The 25,134-nt window shown below is 45.5% G+C and overlaps 1 protein-coding gene across 1 annotated transcript in view; it reads right to left on the bottom strand.

Annotated features, from left to right (window-relative positions):
• The window catches only part of LOC147747365 (interleukin-12 receptor subunit beta-2-like), a 553,753-nt gene that overhangs the window by 484,487 nt on the left and 44,132 nt on the right, over positions 1 to 25,134 (bottom strand). Inside the window, exon 2 of the mRNA XM_086936246.1 lies at positions 11,132 to 11,251. Within this exon, the coding sequence (XP_086792372.1) occupies positions 11,132 to 11,207 (76 nt within the window). The 5' untranslated portion in view covers positions 11,208 to 11,251. The remainder of the gene's footprint in view (positions 1 to 11,131; positions 11,252 to 25,134) is intronic.

The following is a 25,134-nucleotide window of genomic DNA, read 5'->3' as shown; positions in this document are numbered from 1 at the left end:
GCACTCCTCCAAGTCCACGGACGGTGGGCAGAGAAGCTAGGAATTAGGGGCTAGGGCCAAAAGGGATACTGCAGGCCCAATAGGTCGATAAGCCGACAAGTTCTAAGCTACTAAAAGCTATCAAAAACGTATTAAAAACCTCTCCATACACAGCTGGAAAATGATACATTACATTACACATTAATTAAATATTAAAAAACTGGAAAAGCTGACGACCTGTTTAAGCAAGAACAAGAACTTCTACAGTAGACCCCACCTGGAAGGCTTCGTCAGAGGGGGAAAGGTTCCGTATGTCTAATTCTCAAATTATCGACGAATCGATATAACAAGGAAAAAGCAGAGCACTGAGATCAGGTAGAGTTAGGCAAATACCGTTCAAATCACAATCCAACTCTAAGCCTAAATCTCGGAAAAGAAAACTGGAGCCAGCACCATCATTGCATCTAAATAATTCCCAGGAAATCAATCCGAACGTTGATAATAAAAACAAAGAAGGTCCAACTATGGAAATTAAGGAAACTATGGAAACTTCGATGTTAGCAACAACCCAAACTTTAGCCTTGACTCAAACCCCAAAAAAAACAAATGGCCATGTTAAGGACTCCGCCGCATCACCTTCCCTAATTATAGCTCTTCAGCAACCACAGAGAGCCACACAAATCTCATCATCCCTGGCATTAAAGTCGTCATCAAAGGACTCAAGCAACCTTATAATCATTGAAGGAATGCCAGCGAAGAAAAAGATATGTTCCCATCAACCGAAGATATACACAAAGTTTTCTTTTTTAACCCCTTCGGTGCTCATGCCGGAACGGTTCCGTCATGAGCGTCGGTTGGCCTGTGCTCATGACGGAACCGTTCCGTCATGAGTCCATAGGTTCTTTAGAACCTTCAGCACCGCAGCGGAATTCGTGCAGCACTGAAGGGGTTAAAAGACCCTGGGACAGCTATTTTTTCCAAGACAGGGAACATCAAAGGTCTCCACACACCGCTTTTATCAGGTTAAACTGGTTGCAGTTGCACTAATAGCAGCCTAGCAGGCTCACCGCGGTCAGTAGGGGTCCTCAATTTATCCAGCACTAAGGCAGCTGCTGCAACATCAATATTAACACCGCCTGAAACAAGAAAAGTGGCAGCAATCACCCACTTAGTAGGCCAAGAATTTCCCTATCCCAATCGTAAATCTCCGGAAACAGTGTCTACAAGTAAAATTACCATCAAAGATTGGAGCCCATCAAAGAAAGCTGAGCCCACAGACGCAGTAACCCACCCACAGTCAGCCAGTCAGGCTGAGACCCATCCTAAAAAATCTAGTTTACCACATTTTGGAGACCAAGATGCATTAGTAAAAACCAGGGTTCTGATTCATAATGAGGAAGAAAGAGAAGATCTACTTTCTCCTCAATTATTATGCAGTTCAACAAATTTAACGAAGGCAATTCGAGATGCACAAATAGAACTACCAACAGCAACTGAAGAGAAGGAAAGCAGAATGCAACTCCTCCAATCGTCTAATACTTTTTCGACTCAAATTAAGACATCTCAAATAAACATCAATAGCATTTGTGAACAAGAAGCGTCAAATAATAGGCCAGTATTGCAAACGTCAACCTCAGAGCTGCATCTTATTACAAGCTATGTCTTCCCTGGACCGGAAACAAGCATCCTGGGACCGGTTTCGAATTCATAATCCTCATCAGCCAGGCTATCTTGAATCCAGTGGCCAAGTGAGCAAGGGACTCACGTCTGAGCATACCCTGTCAACTTAGGGCGAACAAAGCGATACTCAGCCACCCAGGATACTTGTTTCCGGTCCAGGGAAGACATGGCTTGGCAGTTCGGGCTGGGCTGTTCCCATGAGGCACAGGGTCAGACTGATTTGCATATGGCCATGTCTGAACTGGGGTAGCTGAGTGAGCTAAAGAATGGTGATGGATTAAACCCAGATCAGTTGACTGGGGGTGAGTGTTTGATTTGCTCAAACACTCTGTCCATCATCCCCTTTTGTTTCTCTATGACCTACTTGGCCATAAAATCATTAAAGGCCAAACTTCCCAATCTCACACTTAACCCTTTTCTGCAAATCTTACGTGCAAAGTTACAGCCGAGCCTTACATATGGGAGTGAATCACTCCATGGGAAGGATGCAGCATTATTGGACATAGTTATAGCCAATTCATACAGGGCTATTTTTAACCTCCCAAAATGCGTCTCTCCTGTACAGATCCGGCTAGAATTCGGCATCCTTAAGCAAACAATAGAAAGGCGGTGTGCATATGTAGCGAACTGGCATAAGATTCGCACTGCAGAGACTGGGGGCCAGATGTAGGTAGGCAAATACCGGTCGGTAACGGCCGAAATTCGGTAATTTCGGCCGTTACCGACCGGTATTTGGAAAATGAGATGTAGGTGGGCATTTTACTGATTCGGTAATTTACAGAATCGGTATTTAAAGGAATCGGTAAATTACCGATTCCTTAAAATACCGAATCAGTAAATTACCGATTTTGCTATGTAGGGAGCACTCAAATGAGTGCTTTTCCCCTTTTAGGATTCGTTATTTACCACCTTTGAAAAAGCATTTTTTTTGCTTTTTCAACTGTGCCATGTTGCAGACATACATGCCCTTACGGCATGTATGTCTGCAAAATTGAGGGGTGCAACAGGGTGTCAAAGTGACACCCTGACACCCTTCAATGTTTCCCCCTTTTACCGAATCGGTAAATACCGATTCGGTAATTGGCATTCATTCCTATGGGCCTCCAGGCCCATAGGAATGAATGGCAATTACCGAATCGGCATTTACCAATTCGGTAATTATCGAAACTTACCGATTCGGTAATTTTTTCAGAAAAATTACCTACATCCCATTTGCCTGTTCTTAAATACCGAATCGGTATGATTCAGTATTTAGGATTCGATAATCTGGGATTACCTACATCGGGCCCTGGCTCTTTAAGTTTTAACGTATGGGAAGAGCTACTTCGGCATCATAAATTCTCGCCCAGAGATTACTTACTTGAATCACTGGGAAACCTCAATAGACCTCTTGTCCTTCAAAAAAGTTGCAAACAAATCAGCATGCATCATCTCAGTAATTGAAGACAAGAAGGAACTAGCAAACAGAGCGCATGGCTGGATAACGCTAGGTGATTATGGAAGAATACAATCACAAGGATACCTCAATATTGGTATGAAAATAAAAATCAAAGAAAAGTTTCTAAAATTACACCTCAGAGTTATCCCTATACTCCCACACCTGCGGCCCGGGGAGAGAAACAACATTTCGCAGCAGTGTCGTCTGTGTAAAATCGGCAAGGAGGACATTATCTATGTGATCTGCATTTGTCCAAAGCTAAAGGACTTGACGTATAACTTTTTACATCCATTCTTCAAATTACATGGCGTTCGGACTTGCAGGCAGGCTGTTAAATTGTGCTTCAACATTAAATCACTAGGGGTATAGGGGGAGGGTGATTGGTAAGGCTGCCCCCCACTCAATTAACAGTTACTCACACAAAGCCTTACCAAATCTACTTCATCCGTGTATTAGACCAATACATGGGGTATAGTATCTCGTTCTCAGTATATATACCCAGGATGTGTGAAATAACACTATTCCTATGGTCAGGATGTATACATAACTCAACACAATAAAACACAGGCCATCACTTCCTTGAACCAGAAAAAGTGTAGAAAATAGAGTGAGTGCCTCACGGTAGTAACACCCGAGGGGGTTCCCGGCTAACAATCACCAGTTGACCCGCTTCTCATCATTGGTCACTCACTCTATGTGAAGAAACAAAGTGTACACAGATGAAATCAAAAGTGAACACGTGAGAATATTGACAGACGAAGACCAGTGAGTACATATAGACACTACTGTAAAATAATGTGTACAAACATAGACCCCCACACAAACAGACAAATAAAACCAGGCAAGGTTTTGCTGGCTGCTTATCTTTTATTCTGTTGCTGCAAAACCTCCCGCTTAAAATTGGTTCATTATATACCATAGTTGTTCATCCTCAAGCCGACATGTTTCATTGCTCCAATTTCAGCAAATTCATCAGGGCAAATGAGGGTTTACTATTCTCAATCTTCACATATAAATAGTATGCAAGGACCTGTGTAAATAAAAACCAGAGCACTCTAATAATTGTCCTGCACCCCTTCAGCCGAAGAGTATGCTCAAAGACGTCACACCTGTACCAAACATAAAAATTGCCATAACATAGTATTTACCTTATGGTTACCCAGTCAGCACATACCGGTAACTAAATGATGGACCCTGTGTCATGTGATCACGAGTCCGTCAATGGCTCTTGTGAGCCACCTGTGACCAAAACATAAACGAGAATGGGAATCAACCTCGAAGAAGAACGAGAATGAATAAAATAACCCTGCCGAGTTACTCAGCAGTTTAGCGCGACTCACAGCGCTATGCATTACCACGTCAACATCTCTGCCAGCCGGCGTGTTAGACGTGTGGAGTGCTGTATGTAACCCGGTACTCCACCGGAAAACTGAAAACTGCAGAAATAAAAACTCACAGACATCACGGCAAATACTGAGAGGGCCCCGCTCAGCCTGTGCTTCACTTAAGCCATATCGCAAATGCCCCCAAATAGCAAGGATCATCAAGATAAATGCTCTTAGTCGCCATTAACAGTGCCACTGAAACCCCAGCACCCCGGCTGAACCTATGTTTATACTAGGTTGAAAAAAGTCCCAAAATACATCCAACCCCGGCCAACATCGATGCAATCGATGTTGCCATGCACGGATAATACTCCTGCCCCACGCTCTTTCAATCGTTCACACGGACAATGCCTTACTGCTGCTGAGTCCCTCCGGCGCTTCCAACGATCCTCACTGATCGTTACACGCAGGATCAGGAAGTAGCCGGTGTCGAAGGCCCCGCCCACCACGCTACGTGGCGCGGCCATCTTAGAATGGGTTAGTTGGAGACAAAGAACGCTCAATAAAGCATTGGGATCGACTGGGAATGTATCCAACCCCTATAAGTAAAGCATCGGACTTACAAAAGGTTGTTTACAAATACAGGTTATAAATAGCTCTGGAACTCTGGCTCCAAGGCACCTATTATAAACAGCAAATGACCACTGGAAATCAGATAGGGGCATGCCCATAACAGGAAAAAGATGTTCATTGCCCTCAAGTAAGCTGTAAAAGAAAATGTTTATAATTGACAGCAATGTCACGTGAAAAGTTTTTAGAGAAAAGTTTTTAAGGGGGAAAGGATAGATGGAACATCATAACGTGCCTTATTTCATATTTATAAGGATGAAGGGGAACCTATTGTGTCTAGAGGGGTGCTTTGTCTCAGTGACCTAGGGCTGGCTACCTCTCAAATGGTACATATCACAGCAGCATTCACCGCCTGCTCAGTCTGTTCCACTTAATATTTTCATTCAGCCCCTCCCGGTCTGCTTTCTCGCTGAAAATCCATCTTGCCTCCTTTCTCACCAAGATATTCTCCAGATTGTGTGTGTCACCCACCACTTTTTCTAACACAGTCCATTTTAAGACCTTAGGATCATGTCCCGCCTCCACGAAGTGTTGCACAAGGCGCGTGGTAAGTTTTTTAGCTCGAATAGTACTCAAATGTTCCTGTATACGGATTTTGACTTTCCGAGTGGTAAGTCCAATATAGAATAGTCCGCAAGTACACGTAAGTCTGTAAATAACGTGTGATGTATTGCAATTGCTGAAACGATTGCGGAACCAAGTTCTGCCATCATGCAGCGTCACGCTTTTTGTGGCTGATATGAGGCAACACATGGAACAGTTACCACATGGGTAGTGTCCCATGGGGATAGTACTCGCCTGGCTAGAACTGGGGCATCGAGTGTGGACTAGCTTGTCGCGTAGATTAGAAGCCCTCTTGAAAGCAAACCGCGGGACCGGCATTTTATCATTGGGGGTATCCAATAAAGACCAGTGTTTTCTTATGATCTGTCTTATCCTGGTAGACAGGGGGTCAAAAGTCGTGACCACTGGAAGGCAAGTTTGCTTCTCTTTCGTGTTCCGCTCCAGGAGGGCCTCGCGGGGTGTGTTTAGAGCCCTCTTCCGTGCATGTTTGATCACCTTTACTGGGTAGTCCCATTGGTGAAGTTTGGTGACTAATTCAGTGGATTGATCCAAAAATGTTTCGGTAGTGGAACAGTTGCGCCGGTATCTCAAAAATTGCCCAACCGGGAGATTATCCCGGAGGGCGCTCGGATGGAACGAGTGGTAATGCAGAAGGGAATTCTTGTCCGTCTCCTTATGGTGCACACTGGTCGCCAATTTGTGATCCACAGCAACTATATCCACATCAAGATAGATCGCGGATGTATTGCTGATAGTCCAGGTAAATCGCAAGCTGGTGTCTACTTGGTTAAGCCATTGTAGGAACACCTTGAGCCGGTCCTCTGTACCTGTCCAGATACAGAGGACGTCGTCAATATATCGCTTCCACAACGAAATATTGTCAAGATATGGATTGGAATGATGGAGGACCACATTTGTCTCTACCTGGCCCACATAAATGCAGGCCAGACTGGGAGCAAATGTGGCCCCCATCGAGGTGCCCAGGGTCTGTAAGTATAGCTGGCCCTTGTATTCAAAAATGTTTTGGGTTAGTGCCAACTCTATACACTGCAGCACAAACGTCTGCAGAGTGTCATAGAACCATTCCATCGACCCCAGGGCCCTTGCTACTGCCACCAGCGTGGCATCCTGGGGGATACTGGTATATAACAACTCAATGTCAATAGTGACCAGAAGTTGGTTCTCAGGATCAAAAGCTGTCTCCTTTGGGATATTGAGAATGTCAGTAGTGTCCTGAACATATGATTCCTGTGTGACCACCGCTTCCCTCAGAAAAAAGTTGGCGAATTGTGATAGGGATTCAGGAATAGATTGAATCCCCGAAACAATGGGGCGGCCAGGAGGCGGGCGTTGGGGCTTATGGATTTTGGGCAAGATGTAAAATGCCGGTACCCTCGGGTTGATGTTAATAATGAAGTCTGCTTCCTTAGAAGTAATCCATTTTTTGGCCACTGCCTCTGCCACTATGTTCTTAATAGTATCTGCAAGTTCAGGAGTGGGGTCACGGGCCAACTGCTGGTAATTGGTGTGGACCCCCAAGAGTTTAAGAATTTCTGCCTCATAGTCGGTGCTGTCCAACACGACTACGGTCCCGCTTTTATCGGCTGGCTTGATGGTGATCGCAGCATTCTTTTGTAAGGCTCCAACAGCCAACCATTCTTCCTTGGTCATATTATGGCCCTGTTAAGGTTTGGGATGAAGTTCAAGAGCTTCAATTTCTTGGATAATACGCTGTTCGAATACTGCCACCTCTGGGCCCAACAGGGAAGTGGGAGGACAGAAACTGGAGGGGCGACGTAAGTTCGTGTCAAATAATGATAAAGGAGTTTTCTCCTTGTCAGCAAAAAATGTGTGTAGTTTTATTTTCCTCATCATCTCAGAGATCTCAGTTCGACACAGAAAGGGATCATGTCTAGGTGTGGGTACAAACCCAAGTCCCTTATTAAGGACCTCGTGCTCAATGGGTGTCAATTCATGAGAGGATAGGTTGACCACAATATCATTTCTACTGTGGAGTACTGGATGTATTTCTCCACCTAATTGCGAAAGGTTCTGGCTCTGCTCCGTGTGATGCGTGGTGAGTATGTTTGCCATGTTGGTTGTCCTCTCCCCCTGCCCTGTCCCTTTAGCTGGCTTTGTTTTTTTGTGCTTCAACCCCAACAACACTAAATTGAACTGCCAGGTTGTAAAGTTTTTTGATTGAGCAGGAAAAAGATTAAAGAGCCTGTGATGAACACTGCAGGGTTTTAAGGACAACCATGAACTGATCGTAACCCACTTTTTAATCTGATAATATCAAGTACAAACAAATCTTTTATACAGATTTACTGATGTTTTATAATTTTGTAAACATTTTAGTTAATCATGTACAAATAAACGATTACCTTACCTTACCCAACCTGTCTTGGATATATTTCTTTGATTACTGAAGTAAGGCATTGAATGGCTGGGTGAGGGGCAGTAAAGTTAGTGATTATGATGGGCTGTACAACCTGATTCTGAGGGAGCAAATGCTCAATATTTGTTTTACAGAGATCCATCAGCACCTGGTTGAGCGCAAGCTGACTGATCCCAGGAAGCAGTCTGAGTAAGCGGGCATCTGGGTCAGTACTGGGGTGTCCAGGAAGGCATCTGGGGTAATCACAAAGAGTGGCCAGGGTTTCTGACCAGAAGAAGGAGTGGGGAGATAAAAAGGAAATTGAGTTCTCACAATGTCCCCAAAATAATTCACAGGGGATAGGGACCCATTCTCAATCTGGCCACCAGAAAAAAGCCTTCACACATAAGAATACTGGTTTGTCCCTGAGTACGATGAATGCTACCAGTATGGGCACATCAAGGGAGATGCTAAGTGCTCCAAGAGGGCACAGTCCCCAGTGTTGGCAAGTCCCATTGGTTGGCCAGTGTAGCGCTTAGGGAAGAGATGCTTCCACAAAGTGTGTGGGGGGGGGGGGGGCAGCTCAGGTTTTCCTAGTGTCCCTCTGTGATGGAGAGATGCTACCTAAGGGCTACATGCCTGTCAATACTTCTCAGTATTGGCAGTGGGTCACCTTCAGGGTAGAGGCCCTGAGAGACAAAGGAAACAGAATGACTCCTGTCAGGTGTCATCTGGAGTCCTAAGAGCAGGTGATAACCGATACATCAGGTTGCAGTAGCAGACAACTGTGAGAGCCACTACCCAATGACGCTGGTTCCCTTTGAGTGGGAGGAGTTTCAGATTCTCTTATGGTAGGTGTGAGCCCTGCCATGCCTGTGGATAGTTTGCTAGGGAACGACTTGGAGCCCGTTGCCTGTAAGAAAGTGAAGCTCATGTCATACCTGGAAATGTTTGGGGCGCCTGAGTGGGTTTGAGCGACCAATTGATCCATGGCTGCCTAGGAGGAGATTTAAGAGTGCCTGGAAACTGGAAGAATGGACCTGGAAGCTGCGTAGAAAAGCAATGACAGGAAGCATGGGAAACCAGCCTATGAAGCTCTCGTGGTATCAGTGGATGGGGCGCTGAAGGAGGTGGTCCAAGAGCTAACTGAGGAGGACACAGCCTTTCTAGGAGACCTATCTGAGCTTGCTGAGTTGCAAGTTGAGGGTGTTCACACCAGGGAGGAGCCCTGCAAAGCACAGATAAAGGGTCTAACTCTAGAGGGGCTGAAGTGGCAGGCTGAAGCCCAGGCAGCTGGTGACACCTCTGGAGATCACTTTATTTACTGGTAGACCAACCTCCTTTACAGTGAGTCTAAGGCGCATATGCATGAGGCAACACTTGTGCTGGTAGTCGCCCAGTGTTACAAGGCCTTCCTACTAGTTCTGGCTCATAAGATACCTTTGGCAGGACATATGGGGCAGGGCAAAACCTTTGAATGGCTTGTCACCCAATTTTATTGACCCCAGTTGAGGACAGCCTCAAATGTTTTCAGGAGGACTTTTCTCCTCTGCCAGTCTTGAGATTACATTTTTCTCTATTTTTCTAAATTTGTGTGGGATTTTCTTGTATTATGTTTTCACTTTATTAATGTTTGAAGTTCTGCATAAATAATTTACACGTTGCCTCTAAGTTAAGCTTGACTGCTCTTGAACACAGGTCAAACTAGGGTTTGCTTGTGCCTCACTGTTAATGTTAATGTTAAAAATGCTTATAAAGCGCATGGCTACCCCAGTGACGGGGCGTCCCAGCGCTTGCAGACAACTTGAAAGTAAGACGGACTTTGAACCAAGGGGGAGATGTGTAACGCCACTAGGAGCACTAGATAGAAGGGAACAACCAGGTTTTAATGAGTTTTCTAAATGACAGGTAGTTATTTGTAGCACGTGCCTCCGCGGGTCGAGTTCCACAGTTTCGGAGCCAAATACCTGAAGGAGCGGCCGCCAGCTCTGCTCCTTTGGATTTTGATGGTACAGGCAAGATGAAGGTCCGCCGAGCGGAGGGCACGTGAGGGGACATAGGACGAACACAGACCTTGTAAAACTCGGGGGCCAGAGCTGTGAAGGATTTTATGCATTAGGCAGAGGGACCTAAATTGAATAAGTTGTGTGACTGGAAGCCAGTGTAGACGACGAAGGGGATTGCAGTTTCTTGAGTAAGGTTTCACTTCCCTCAACCAGTACCCCAATTTCTCACAGTGCTGGACTGTTCTTATTGAAGCAAGGTCCAGATTGATTTGCATATGGCTGGGTCCAAACTGAGGTAGCATAGTGTGCAAAATAATAATGGCCTGGATGCAACCCAAGTAATTACCAGTGACTGAGATTACTTCAAGCATTTAACCCATCACTTGTTTGTATACTTCAGTGCGACATCCTACGTTCAACGGATGTGCCCAGACATAGGTCCTGTGCTCACTGTGTCCCTTGAACCAAGCTACACTGGACTCTAGAACCCCAATCAGGGTGTAACTAGTCTTGGGTTGCTGTTGTTCAGGTTTAGAGATGACCTAGCCCGGCAGTTAGTACTGGACTGTTTCTACTGAAGCAGAGGCATGACTGCAGCCCGAGTAATTACGAGTTGCTGAGATTAACTCAACACTTCCAACCATTAATTTTGCATATCTTAGTCCAACTCAATAAGCTTCAATTATACACAGATATACAAAAGAAAACAATCACACTAAAATGCAGAACATATAAACCATTGAATTTAAAACCAGAATCCTAAACTGTTTTCTGGTCATACAAAATTAGTCTCAGTGTAAAATGCAGGGACAAGTACTATAATAGTAAACAGGAAAAGGCTTCAGGCATATGCAAATCCCCAGTGAAGTAAACAGGAAGAGAAACATGGAAAAGGGCACCTGTTAGGCGTTCAGAGATCATACTACCCCATATCACCCAGCCATAACAAAGAATAATTAAATATGAGATAGATGGCTCCTAAGAAACTGACCTAATTGTTACAGATATTATAAATGTTTTAGATTATAAGCAATGTATTATTGATAGAAAAATATAGAGAGAAAGTCCAATTTCAACACTACTAATGCAAGGCTAAGGAAATTATCTTTTTATAGTTGACAGTAACTCTTACCTGTTGCTACTTTTGTTATTAGCAACATTGTCATCACGTTAAAGGCAATCCATTGCACTTTGGGAGCACAATCCATGGGTTAAACATTTGATTAGCCAGCATGAAATCACTGTCTTTGTCCTGTCAAAGAAAAAACACTGTATTTTACTGTTGTTCCTATGCTCGATTAAGTTATTTCAACGTTAATAAGGTGCCCTGTAGTAAAATAGCTGCCAATCAGGTTTCTGAGCTTTCATATGTGTTATCTTCAAACATAAGCAATGTTTGGTTTTCCTGAATGCAAGGCTCAACAATCCATACATAATGCTGACATGTCTGTCAGCATTGTGCACAAGAGGTAACCTGGCACTGATGAGTAATGTTATCTTAAATGGGGAATAGGCTATTCCACATAGGCTCCACCCTGTGTTTCTGAGCATATGACATATTGGACAATGGCAGTTGTGTGCAAGACGTTTGTGGCTTATAGGTCTGGTTACAGACAGTTTATGCTGTGTAGAAGACCTTTGATAATCAATTCCTTAAAGCAGCAGAATAAGAAGAATGGGGAGAGCATGGACTTTGAATCAGTCCCCTTCATTCATTGGCTTTTATTTGTTTTTCATGGTTTGCCAATTGCTTATATGAGCTGCCCATCAAGGACCTGACATTTTATGAACAAGAGTGTGCTGCATTAAAAACCAGGAGACAGTGCAGATCTGCCTCATCATGAATGCCTGTGTTTGGTCACTTGATCGATTTGGGAGACATTAAAGGTCACATGAAGGGAGTTGCAGTAAAATCCTGCATTTAACTGCAACTGCCCTCAAGGTGGCTTTCAGTGCCACAATCAGTGGTTCGCTAATGGGCGACCCTGCTGTATTCGGACAGTGCACCTCTTGTTGCAACAAGTAATTTACATTTTTGAGTAAGTTTAGTACTTTTTGCTTATTCACAACATCCAAGTAGTAACTTCAGCAATGCACATCGTTAATCACTGGTACTGCAACGCCCTCCCATAGAAAATAATGAAGGTAGGGAAATAAAATAAAACCCATTACAAAATATTGTTACATTAAATGAAATTATTTAAAATAGTTAAATATATAAATAAATATAATTTTATGTTAAAAATATATATGACAAGAGTACATAGTTATTATTTAATTAAAATATTTAGTACCGTTTTTTAATGCAAATATTAATGTAGCAATAATTGTTAATACATTCTAACTCAAAAAATTGTAATTCATTTTATACATCACTTTTAATAATAAATGCACAGTATTATTTCTTAACGTGGGAATTTATTTTTTAACTTAAACTTCAGAAACATAATTTTATTTCACTTTAATATATTTCAATTAATGAAGGATATATTTAGAAATGAAATTAATAGCACTGTAGCATTTTTTTTACATTTTGTGATACATTTAATATACACATATAATATGAATGTGCAACAATATTTAACAAAAAATATTTTAGTACACTTTTACAGTTCCCTATACTTCTCTACAATCGGGGCAGAGCTAAAGCATGGGGGGAAAATTATTATTTATGCAGATCCACTACATGTCTGTTTTTAACTGCAAAAAATAATATACATTTTCCCTTCACATTATTGGGGTTGGTTTTAAATCTCAGCATGGGACTGATAAGTTTGAATTGCACTCTGAAGTGGATAAGTTCAATTGATTAATGGATAATGGTAGATTGTCTGTTCTTGTCACAACTTCAGAGGGTTCACTGGTGAGCTGTTAAAGTGTAGAACTAGAGCCCCATTACTACTGGGCTAGACCTGGTAAACTGTAATAGAGTTTTGTAGGATATTCTACTGTATCTCTGCTACTCCAGCACCACCTGTCTGTCTCATCAGTGAACAAGTGAGGCGTTACCTTGGGCTCCCGTTTGGGTTTCGTACGCTTTACTGCCATTTCTACCTGACGCACAAGCCCCTGTGACACCTCTGAGGGAAGGAAGCTTGCGCTGCTAATGCCAATGTGGCACATGTCCTTAGCATCAGGTGAGAACATATTTTTGGTGTAGAAAATGCAGAATGATTGTCATTATATACTTGTTCGCTTTCTGAAGTGCACCTCATTAGTACAGGGTGTGACCCTTGTGTGTATTTTTCTTTTATTTTCATGAATAACATGTTGAACCCTGAGCCAAAGAAACCAGGGGGCCAAGGCTAAACATTGAAAGTGCACTGTTGTGCACTGTAAAAGGCCTTCATCTCAGTCGGTGTGCTTTCCAATGTGCTTGCTTGTCTGGTCTGTCTCTCTTTATTCCGTCTCATTTTTCATGACTGGACTGGGTCGGAACCAAAAGCAGCCCAGGCAAAAAGGTTCAAAGCAGCTCTCTCTCTCTCTCTCTCTCTCTCTCTCTCTCTCTCTCTCTCTCTCTCGCTCTCTCTCTCTCTCTCTCTCTCGCTCTCTCTCGCTCTTTCTTCTTTCTCTTCTCTCTCTCTCGCTCTTTCTTCTTTCTCTTCTCTCTCTCTCTCGCTCTCTCTCTCTCTCTCTCTCTTTCTTCTTTCTCTCTCTCTCTCTCTCTCTCTCTCTCTCTCTCTCTCTCTCTCTCTCTACCACTCTCCCTTCTTTCTCTTCTTCTCTCTATCTCTCTTCTTTCTCTCTCTCTCTCTCTCTCTCTCTCTCTCTCTCTCTCTCTCTCTCTACCTCTCTCCCTTCTTTCTCTTCTCTCTCTCTTCCCTTGTGCCTGCGGTTGTATGTAAACCTCAGGGAGCAGGAGAGAGTGACAGAGTTCTCCCTGGACCTCCAAAAACCTGTCTTCAGTGGCTCCCAGCGAAATACTCGCTGAGATAAATGCCCAGGCCGACCCTGCCGTTTGTTGTATGGTGGGACTTGTTTCAGGCTAGATTGTAGATGTCTGTGCTTCTTTTGCTTGTAGAATTTACCAGCAAATGGTGAATCATTTGTAGGGTGTCTTGTTTTTCATCCGAGCCCAACGTTACTGTCCATCTCATTTTCTATCCTGTGCCCTATCCATTGGTGCACTTATTCGTCACTCATTTATCCTTGTATGGCCTCATACATTCATCCATCCATGCACTCCCTCATTGCTTCAGTCCTCCATGCACTAACGCAACCATTCGCCCCCACACTCATCCGTTCATGCAGTCATTGGCAAATGTTCTTATTTACTCATTCACCATTCAATAAAACAACACTTTTATCACTGATAGCTGTGCTTAGTGGTATTTGCCAATCTTGCAGAGTGCTGTGCTTCCGCCTTCAGTGAGAATGAATAATCGCCATCGTCCACAGGAACACCATCCGCATCACGACCAACTCAGACGACACCTTCACCGCTGCCGAACACCTCCACTTCCAGATACACACCGACCCCAAGACCACCCTCAGAGGCACCCTCATCTACAAACCCCCGGGACCACGCACCCAATTCAGCGAAGACATCGCAGACTTCATCAGCCCGCACGCCCTCCCCTCCGCTGACTACATCCTCCTAGGGGACCTCAACTTCCACCTGGAGAAAAACAACGACACCAACACCACCACCCTGCTGGAAAATCTCGCCATCCTCGGACTCAAGCAACTGGTGAACACCCCCACCCACTACGTCGGCCACACGCTCGACCCCATCTTCTCCTCCAGCAAACACATCTCCTTCAGCCACTCCACCGGACTTCATTGGATGGATCACAGCTGCGTCCACTTCAGCTTCAGAAGAACCATGACCCACCACCACCCGCAACAGGTTCCCCGCAGGAGCTGGAGCAAGATCACCACCGACCAGCTCACCACCTCCCTCAGCCTGAACCCTCCCGCCAGCGCTACGGACCTCAACGAAGCAGCTTCACCTTCACACAGTGGCTCACCAACTGCGCCGACGACCTCGCACCACTGAAGAACCCTCCTAGCAGACCCGGCAGCAAGAAAGCCTCGTTGTTCACCGACGAACTCAAAACATCCAAGAAAAACTGCTGCACCCTTGAAAAAGCCTGGCACCACGACCAGACCACAGAAAAAATGACTGCCCTCAAGAACGCCACCCGCAAACACCACCAGCTGGTCCGCACCACCAAAAGGACATCATTCAAAGAACGACTGGACAACAACACCCACAACAGCAAGGCACTCTTCAGCATCATCAAAGAGTTCTCCAACCCCAACGCCGGAAACAACGACATCACACCCTCGCAAGACCTCTGCGACTCACTCGCCACCTTCTTCCACTGCAAGATCACCGACATACACAACAGCTTCGGCGCACAGACCGTGCACCCAACCACCGAACCAACGCCCCCCACCACCACCCTCTGCACCTGGACCCCGGTCAGCACCGAAGACACCACCCGCACTATGAACACCATCCACTCTGGATCACCAACCGACCCCTGCCCCCACCACGTCTTCAATAAGGCCGACTCCATCATCGCACCCCTCATCATCAACATCTCCTTCAACACCGCCACCTTCCCGGAGAGCTGGAAGCACGCCAAGCTCAGCGCCCTCCTGAAGAAACCAATAGCGGACCCCACCGACCTCAAGAACTTCCGCCCCATCTCGCTCCTCCCTTTTCCTGCCAAAGTCATCGATAATACCGTCAACAGACAGCTCGCCGCCTTCCTCGAGACAAAAGGATCCCTCGACCCTTCGCAGTCCGGCCTCCGAGCCAACCACAGCACCGAGTCCGCCCTCATCGCAGCCACCGATGACATCAGATCCCTGCTCGACAAAAGGGAAACAGCGGCCCTCATCCTCCGGGACCTATCTGCGGCGTTCAACACTGTCTGCCACCGCACCCTAGTACAGCGCCTCAACAACATCGGAATCCAAGGGAAGGCTCTGGAGTGGATCATCTCGTTCCTCGCCGGAAGAACCCAGAGAGTCCGCCTCCCCCCATTCAGATCCGAAGCCACCAAAGTCATCTGTGGCGTACCACAAGGATCCTCACTCAGCCCCACCCTCTTCAACGCCTACATGAGCCCCCTCGCAGCCATCGCACGCCAACACAACCTCAACATCATCTCCTACACCGACGACACCCAGCTGATCCTCTCCGTCACCAACGACCCTGCCACCGCCAGAGCCAGCCTACACGAAGGGATGAAAGATGTCGCCGAGTGGATGAAGAACAGCCGCCTGAAACTGAACTCAGACAAGACGGAAGTCCTCATCCTGGGATCATCGCCCTCCGCCTGGGACGACTCCTGGTGGCCCCTGCCCTGGGCACCACCCCCAAGCCAACGGACAACGCACGAAACCTGGGCTTCATCCTGGACTCCTCCCTCTCGATGACCAGACAAGTCAACGCCGTATCGTCATCGTGCTTCAACACCCTGCGCATGCTCCGTAAGATCTTCAGATGGATCCCCACCGAAACCAGGAAGACAGTCACCCAGGCACTCGTCACCAGCCGACTGGACTACGGGAACACCCTCTACGCGGGAACCACTGCCAAACTTCAGAAAAAACTCCAGCGCATACAGAATGCCTCCGCACGACTCATCCTGGACATCCCTCGCCACAGCCACATCTCAACCCACCTGAGAGACCTGCACTGGCTCCATGTCAGAACAAGGAACACGTTCAGACTCCTCACCCACGCACACAAGGCTCTCCACGACACGGGCCCGAAGTACCTCAACAGCCGCCTCGCATTCTACACACCCACCTGCCAGCTACGATCGGCCAGCCTCACCCTCACCGCCGTACCACGCATCCGCAGAGCCACCGCTGGAGGAAGAGATCCTTCTCCTACCTGGCGGCCAAGACATGGAACTCCCTCCCCATTAACCTATCGCTGACCCAGGACCACCTCTCCTTCAGGAAACAACTCAAGACCTGGCTTTTCGAGCATTAACGGACCCCTCCCCCCAGCGCCTTGAGACCCTACTGGGTGAGTAGCGCGTTATACAAATTATTGATTGATTGATTGATTGAATAATTAGAAGTTTATGTATGTTTTGATACTGCTGCTTGCAGGACATGGAAGCCATTGATGCACGGTTTTCTTTCCTTTCACTTGCTATTACTAACCACCAAGCCCACAAGAGCTACAACAGCTTTGCTATAATATAACACCCAGTACATGAAGTAATCTCTGCATTCAAACTGTGATGCTTAGGCACCTTGATACCAAGATAAACTCAAATGCTAACATCAGAAATTATCATTCAATAAAAAAAATAAAAAAATAACCTATACTTTGACAGGTTCCCAGATGTGATCAGATATTATTCTCGTTGCTCTTGCTCTTCTGCTTACACTGATATCTTAGTTTCTACTGCTTTTCTTTACACTGGTGTAAGAAATGTTCTTATTAAGTGTAATGCATTTATAAAACATGCTTATTTGTATTGCCTTTTATCGCTCTACTTGACAATAACTACTGGAAAGACCCACTTAGACGCTTCAACAGACTCTATAACCCTATCACTCAGCGTATTATCTAACATTTCTTTTACCTTGCCGCTTTCCACTACTGGAGCTCTCCTTAATCTGTGTTTAACAAGAATGGGACCCTTTTCCAACACAATTCTATGGGTGTACCCTTCCTTTCTCCCAGATTCTCACTGAAGACATCTTTCCTTTCAACCAGCACCTCATCAGTGGTAATATCCATCACCAGCAATACCTGCCTTGGGGCATTGGGATCAATAACAATATGCAAGACAAACTGATGCCTCCTCTCCAAAATAGGTGGCCCATCTTCAGCCATGTAGACTTTTCCCATGACCTGTAGTAATTTGAACTCAATGGGAGACGTAAAATATCACAACACTTCTATCTTTTTTCCATGGTAAACTCTAGGATTAATATCTTTGGGCAGGAGAGTAATATGTGGCCACTCCTTTCTCCACATCACCTTAGGTACCATCATGTATAAAGAGCCGGAGTCAACATCATTTCCATCCATCTGCCCAGAATCTGGAATGATGCCTTCAGTCGAATCCTTGTGAAATTTTCTCCCAAGCCAGGAAGAACCATCAATGTGCGATCCTCATTCTTATCTTCCCAACTGAAGTCATCGGAACTGCCACATGGGATTCGTCAGACTCCTTACAAACCCAGGCATAATGACCTCTACGCCCACATCTTCTGCACTCCTTGTTTGAAGCAAAACGCCACTTGGAGTCATTGTTATGAAAAGCCCTCCCGCACCTGGAGAAACCCTTGCTTTGGCCCCTCTCTCTGCTTTAGTATTGTACTTGCTGGTTGTTGCTTTAGTTGCTTTTGTTTCTTCTGCAACTTTCTCTTCTACAGCCTCCTTTCTACTCATCTCTTTCATATATTGCTCCGATACTTCAATGACCTTAGCAACGGAGATGGCAATTGAGATGGTATTCTTCAAAGAAGGATTTTTTGCTGCCCACAGACACACTTGTGTTATTTTACTATGGTACTGGACAATAAGTTGGTCCCTGCTCAACTCGTCGGTCATTTGGCCAAAATGAAATTTTATTGAAAGTTCATGTAAGCCTGATACAAAATCATTCAGCGATTCACCAGGTTTTTGAGGTCTGGTATAAAACTAGAATTGTTGCATTACAGTATTTTCCTTTCTCCAGACGTAGTTTAGCCTCCTTGAACACATCCTCGACAGGCTGATTGTCAGTACCGTGCATCTGGGGTAAACATTAAAAAATATGATGAGCCTCCTTGCCGATGGTGCCTAATAACAGTGCTTTCTTCCATTCAGGCGTGAATTCCAGCCCATCCAGTGCAATACTTTAATTATCAAACAGTTCTATCCTCTCCTCCCATTGAATGGAAGGTTGACCATGCTGTGCCAAAAACGTGGGGGCAACCACAATTGAAGAACTTGCCGTTCTTAAATGCCAGAGAAGTTCGCAAAGGGTTAATGTCTTGCTTGCTGAGTTACTTTCCTCTAATGAGAACAACACAGTCTTCTCAGAAATAAGATATTGGCTAAGGATCTTTCCGCTAAGGTGTCACGTGGGCCATGACACTCCTTTTTCAAAAACTGCCCCAGCCACAGAACAGAACCAATGAGTCCTCCTCCTCAGCGTACACAGACCCAAAATGGTAGGGTACTGCCTCCAACCAGGGCGTTGTATAGGCAGGGCATGCACTCTTTACATAATAAAAGACTGGTAGTGCAGCACATTCCTGGTGTAGCGGTCTAGATGCTGTTGAATGGATCCTCCCCTTTACCCTTTAGCCCGGAAGGGCCAACACACAATGTAGCACTCTCTGGCCAGGCGTGGCCAGAGAGCATAAATAGACGGGCGGAGGTCGCTCGGTACTTCTGGCCCACAGATAGATATTAGTGTCTTTGTGCCTTGATCTCTGCGCTGTGACTTAGGGCCCACCACAAGGTGCTGCAACACCTGCCTACATTAATAACACTGAAAACAAAACCACTGGGTATAGGCTCCCACCGGCATAGCTTGCCACAAGCATATAATGAACAAGAAAAAGTGCCAATGCCGCTAATTTGAAAATCAAACTTTGTTGAGTCCAAACATACGGATAAGACAATATGTTTGTTGAACTTAATTCCACTTTTTTATTTTCTTTAAATTTTCAATTGACCACTTCTATTTGAGTGAATGATTATTTACATGTGTTATACAAATATTAAAACCTGGTGTACAGAACAAATATAATATACATTTTCTCGGAAAAACCTTACTTATTTACAAAACAGTGCATCCTAATAAACATTCAGTCTTCATTCATACATCAATCAAGCCACTACAAACAACAACAAAAAAACCCATAAATGATTCGATAAATGCTGGAATAGTAATGTTCACAACAAGCCTGCCTGATTATTGCTCATGCTACTACTGGCTCCCGAGGTACGATACTGCCCCACACGCATCTCCACGCCTGCCCTACTGAGAAGTTGGTGCTCCCGGTGCACGGCCAGCAGAAGCCTGCGTCAAGCCACGAGGTGCACGCATGCACAGAGGAGTCTGGCTGCACCCTGCTTCCTCCTATGAGGCTGAGTTCTAGCCGTCAGCAACAACTCACTCCTGCTGTGCCGCTCCTGCCATCCTGTAAGGGGTCGTGCACTGGTGCGCTCCAGAGACTCTCCGTGTACACTGGGAACTACACCCTGCTGCCTACTATGCAGGCCAGTCCTAACCGTCAGCAGTGTTTCGCTCCCGCTGTGCCGCTCCTGCCATCTTGAAGGGGGTCGCACAGTGGCGAGCTCAAGAGACCCTCCCTGCACTCTGGGAACTGCTCTGCTGCGTAGAGGCCACCCAAGGACAGCAAGTAAGATTGGAACTGGACACTGACTAGTGCATCTCACACGACGAGTACAAGAAAGGTAGCTGATCAAACTAACACTGCTCAAACCAATCACAGCAAAGGTGCCACACCTCGCAAACTAAGTAAACACCAGAGCAGCCATACTGGCCAAAAGAACACGCCAAGATAGATAACCAAGCTGGTCAAGCAGCTCCGCCACCGCAACCACCCGCCCCACAAGGGGGAGCACCAGTCGCCCATAATCTGGCGCAATATTCACAGATCAACGCCCTACCTCCGTTCAGTAAATTATTGACCCGGCCACCGCTTCCCCTCGGTGGACCATCTGTATCAGCAGGTTGGACAATTATTTCACAGCAACGCGTGAAACGGATGGGGCAATGAAACGGTCCCTGCTACTACACTTTGCGAGGGAACAGATATACAAGCTATTTTCTCACCTACCTAACACCGGTGCAACCAACGATTACAATGCGGCGGTAACTGCTCTAAACGCCCACTTTGATCCTCAACTCAACCCTGATTATCAACGAGTTGAGTTACGCCAAGCACGGCAGTGAGAAGGCGAATCGATGGATGCATTTTATGCGCGACTCAGCCAGCACATGTATGAACCGCCATCAAAATAAAGAGGTGAGGGCTCAGCTAATACAGGGGTGTCGAAACAAGATTCTCCGGACCCTTATCCTGCCTAAGCCTGTCATCACCATTAAAGATATACTCATACTGGTGCGCTCACACAACCTAATAGATGCCAGGGCAACTACGATGAACCTCGCCATAAAACAACAAGGCAAAAAACCTGTAGCTTTCAAAACAGAAAGAGCGGTTGCTGTGCGCGTACCGACCAGAGGGGCGTGAGGGAGATGGCCAAGCAGGAATACGCAGAAGGCGCGTTGTGGATACTGCGGAGGGGAAGAAAACCACCAGGAAGAATGCCCGGAGTAAGGATGGACGTGCTCTAAATGCGGCACCCCCAATCATTTTGCAGTAGTGTGCAGAGGAGGACCACGGAATCGAGGTGCCCACAGGAGGAGACCGCCATCCAGATCAGTGAAACTTCTGTCTCTAGACGACCTGGAAGGGCACAAGACGTCCGGAACAGCTGTGCAACCACAGCAATATCTAGAAGACTCCTCCACCGATGAAGAGGGCGAATGCTACCTCATATCATTCGCTAGCGACCACAAGCGGAAGAGGCGCCCCAACCTACCAGCGCCATTGAGATCGCTGGATCGCCCCTCACAGCCCTGACACTGGTGCGTCCATTAATGTGATGAGGTGTCAACAATACAAGCGCCTTAACCCAAGACCCATGCTAGTTCCATGACACGTGAGAATACTTACCTATGGCAGTCAAACGCCTCTACTCCTCAAGGTCAAGATGGTGGTGCCAGTGAAATAGGGGAACCATGAGATCAACATAGTGCTTCATCTGGTTGACAGGAAGCCAACATCCTAGTAAGTAATTTTTTATTATACATGATTAATTAAAATCATTGCATTCAGAACATTACAGGTTATAATCTAAAAGAGTTACATTAGATAAATAATTAAAGTAAGTATAAGGTTAAAAACAACTTTGCATTGGTATAAAAAGACATAAAATTGTTCCGATTGTAGTAGCACTACTGACTCAGGATCACAGGCCTATCTGAGGTCATTGTATGAACTGCGTAATATTAAAACCAGTGGACCAATTCAGAGTCTGTTATAGTCTTAGTAGATCACTGCTGTTGGCAGCAAGAGGTTTTCAGTCTCTGTGCTATCAGGTCAAAAAAATGTGTACGGAGACAGTTTATCTGCAATAAAGAGGGATTTAAACACATCATCACTGCCTGTCTGCAGGACCTTACTCCATGCTGCTTAAATAGTGATTTTAACAGACTCTTCCGTATATCGTCTAGCTTCTTGCATATGCATATAATATGAATCAAGGTATCAGGATCATTCACAGAAAAACGGCACAAGTGATCGGTACCTCTTCTTTCCCACCGTGGCATGAACGGGTTGATCGGGCGGACTCCCAGCCGTAGCTTTAAAAAAATGTCTTTGGTCTCGAGCTTGGTCCGGTCCTTGAGGTAGGGCTGAGGTTTTAGAACATCGTTAGCACAACCCAGGCGTGATCTCTCTTGGAAAACAAATTCTTGTCCTCTATGGCCAATATGAGCCTGGTTGATTTTTTTAGTATTTTTTTAAAAAACAAATGGCCCATTGGAGTGTTCCAGGCATCTGCCAGGCCAAGTGCCTGCAGAGAGTTCTGTAGGTAGACGTTAACTGGTGATTTTCCAGAGCAGGTCAGCTCTAGCCACAGTTATTCAAGGTCCCTCTCTCGCCAGCTCTGATTTTGCCTTTCTATTTCCTGTTTCTGGATTCCAAATTCCAGCCTTATTTGCGATGGCAAAACATTTTTGGGGAGCTGAAATATCGCCCGGTAGGAGGTTGCGATCATACAGTCAAGGGTAGCAGCATCTCTTCCTGTCATGGATTCACTCCCATAGGTGATTACTGGTTGTAATTTTGGCGTAGGACCTTTAAGAGGGGGGTCAAGTGTTAAGTCTGGAAGCAATTTCTTCAGGGGCTTTACTGCCATGCAGGTCATTACTCCCTTCCTTCGTAAAGATTCAAGTTGAGGTTTGAAGGAGTTGTTTTTATGTAGGAGTACGCCCAAATATTTGTAAGTAGTTACTTGGTCCTGGCATTTACCTTTCATGTACCAACTGGGATTTGTCTTCTTGCGGTGGTTTACGCCCATTACTTTCGATTTTTTAAATTTATTTTTAGTGCCTTCCAATGTGAGAAGTTTTGGGTGGCATCTAAAAGGTGCTGAAGACCTATCGGAGTTCCACTGATCAGCACTAGGTCGTCAGCGTAAAGTAAGTTTGTCAATACCATGGTGCCTAGCTTCGGGGAGTGTGATGAGCAAGCATCCAGTTCTGCTGGCAGGACCGCCAGGAAGAGGCTGAAGAGCAAAGGGGCCAAAACGCATCTGTGCTTTAAGCCCTTCCTTGTAGTAATTTTTCTTGAGAGGTGCCTTCCTGCGCCTAATTTAATTCTGACCCATGTGTCCCATGTGTTGGAATGCAGCTGAATGAGTTGATCTAGGAGGGTTAATGGAATCCCCATTCTTTCAGCTTTAACCAAAGTTTCGAGCGGTCTATGTGTACGAAGGCCGCAGTGTAGTCAATGATGCAAAAGGTACAGGGGATGTTTACCTTGCTTCGCTGCATCCATAAGCATGGTTAAGGCCATGATGTTGGTTGTAGTTCCTAGCCCTTGACGGAAACCCGTTTGGGTCATTGGTATTATACTACTTCTTGTAGACCAGGCGACCAGGTCTTTAAGGACAATACCTGCATAGTATTTAGCCTCTGTGTCAATCAAGGCTATCAGGTGATAGTTGTTTGGGTCGGATCTCTCCCCTTGTTTGGATATGGGACTGATGATGGAGCCGCCCCATGACTCTGGAATTTCTGTTGTTCCTATAGCATGTCCTATTACTGGGACTAGTGCATTTCTAAAGAAGTCTGCGTCCTGCTTATATAGCAAAGTGTTGTGTTTTATCTAGGACCCCGATCAATATTGTGACCTCATGCCCCTATACGGCTATAATCAATACATATCCCTATAATGGCATAACGATCAGAGCCATATTTCAGTAACCCGTCTCTGCAGCTCATGACAGTCCATGACACAGCAGAAGCCACTTCCTTAGATTCCTAGATAGCACACCAAGTTCTTTCGACATCTCAAACCCCCCAGCAACCTGGGAAAGCCCCGTTTGCTTTGTTTTGATTAGTAATAGAACTCCTGCGAGCACTGTAAGAACGACCAGTTCTTAGTGACATCTTTATTGACGTCTTATGTCCAAAAACTTACGTCAAACTCGGCACCTTTCAGGTATAAATATACCAACGTTGCCTTAAGCAAGCACACGGTGGTGGTGAATACTGGAGCAGAACAGCTGTCCCCTTGCAGAGAGCCCAGCAGATGCGAGAAGCCCACGGACGCTGCCCCTCCTCCTTGACGCGCTGAGAAAGACGCTGTCTTTTCTCCTGCCGAGAAAATCCAGCTCCGGCGTTTCCAGCCTACCCTTGCGGGTGACTGGGATATCAGGTCCTGAGAGGAGATACCAGACTTCCTGCATTCTATTCCAGAGGTACCGTGCTGACTAAACCCTTAGAGAGAATTCTTGAAACAAACTCTTGGCAAAACCAACTTAACTTAAACTGCTACTTACTTACTCCCTCCCACATATTAGGCTTAGGTCAGGTACACCGGGGTAGGCGTAGTTAGAAGCACCAGTTGAGGTCGTTAGCTAATGTATATATGAATGTATATATTTTATTCATTTTACTATCTTATAGCTAAGAAACCATATCAATGCTTTTACAGTATTATTTCGTAATACTCCTTTTACTGTACGCACTTTTCAAAATAACAAGTTTTGCAATTGTGGCAATTCATTTCTCTTGCATGAGAAGGAAGACTGCTCAATAAATAATATCTTTAATTGAAAACGCCCGTCTCTCTATTCTCTGCATCCTGGTGAAAGTAAATCTGCACAACTGACTGAGTGAAATAGCTGTCTATTGTTTCACACGACTCTAGAGATTGACTCTTAATCTGAGGAGCAAAGTTGTCATGTCAATCCGGTTGTCGGAAGCTGAATCCCTTCTTGTCTGAAGCCTGGGAAGCTGATCACTTCCTATTCGGTCAAGAAAGTTTCCAGTGACCTCCGAGCTAGCTGGCGCAAACCTAAATTAAGTCCAACATAGTCAGTAGAGACCTAGA

This window comes from Lissotriton vulgaris, chromosome 1_1 (assembly GCF_964263255.1).
Source record: "Lissotriton vulgaris chromosome 1_1, aLisVul1.2, whole genome shotgun sequence".
Lineage (NCBI taxonomy): Eukaryota > Metazoa > Chordata > Amphibia > Caudata > Salamandridae > Lissotriton > Lissotriton vulgaris.
This window is presented reverse-complemented; position numbering and strand designations above follow the sequence as displayed.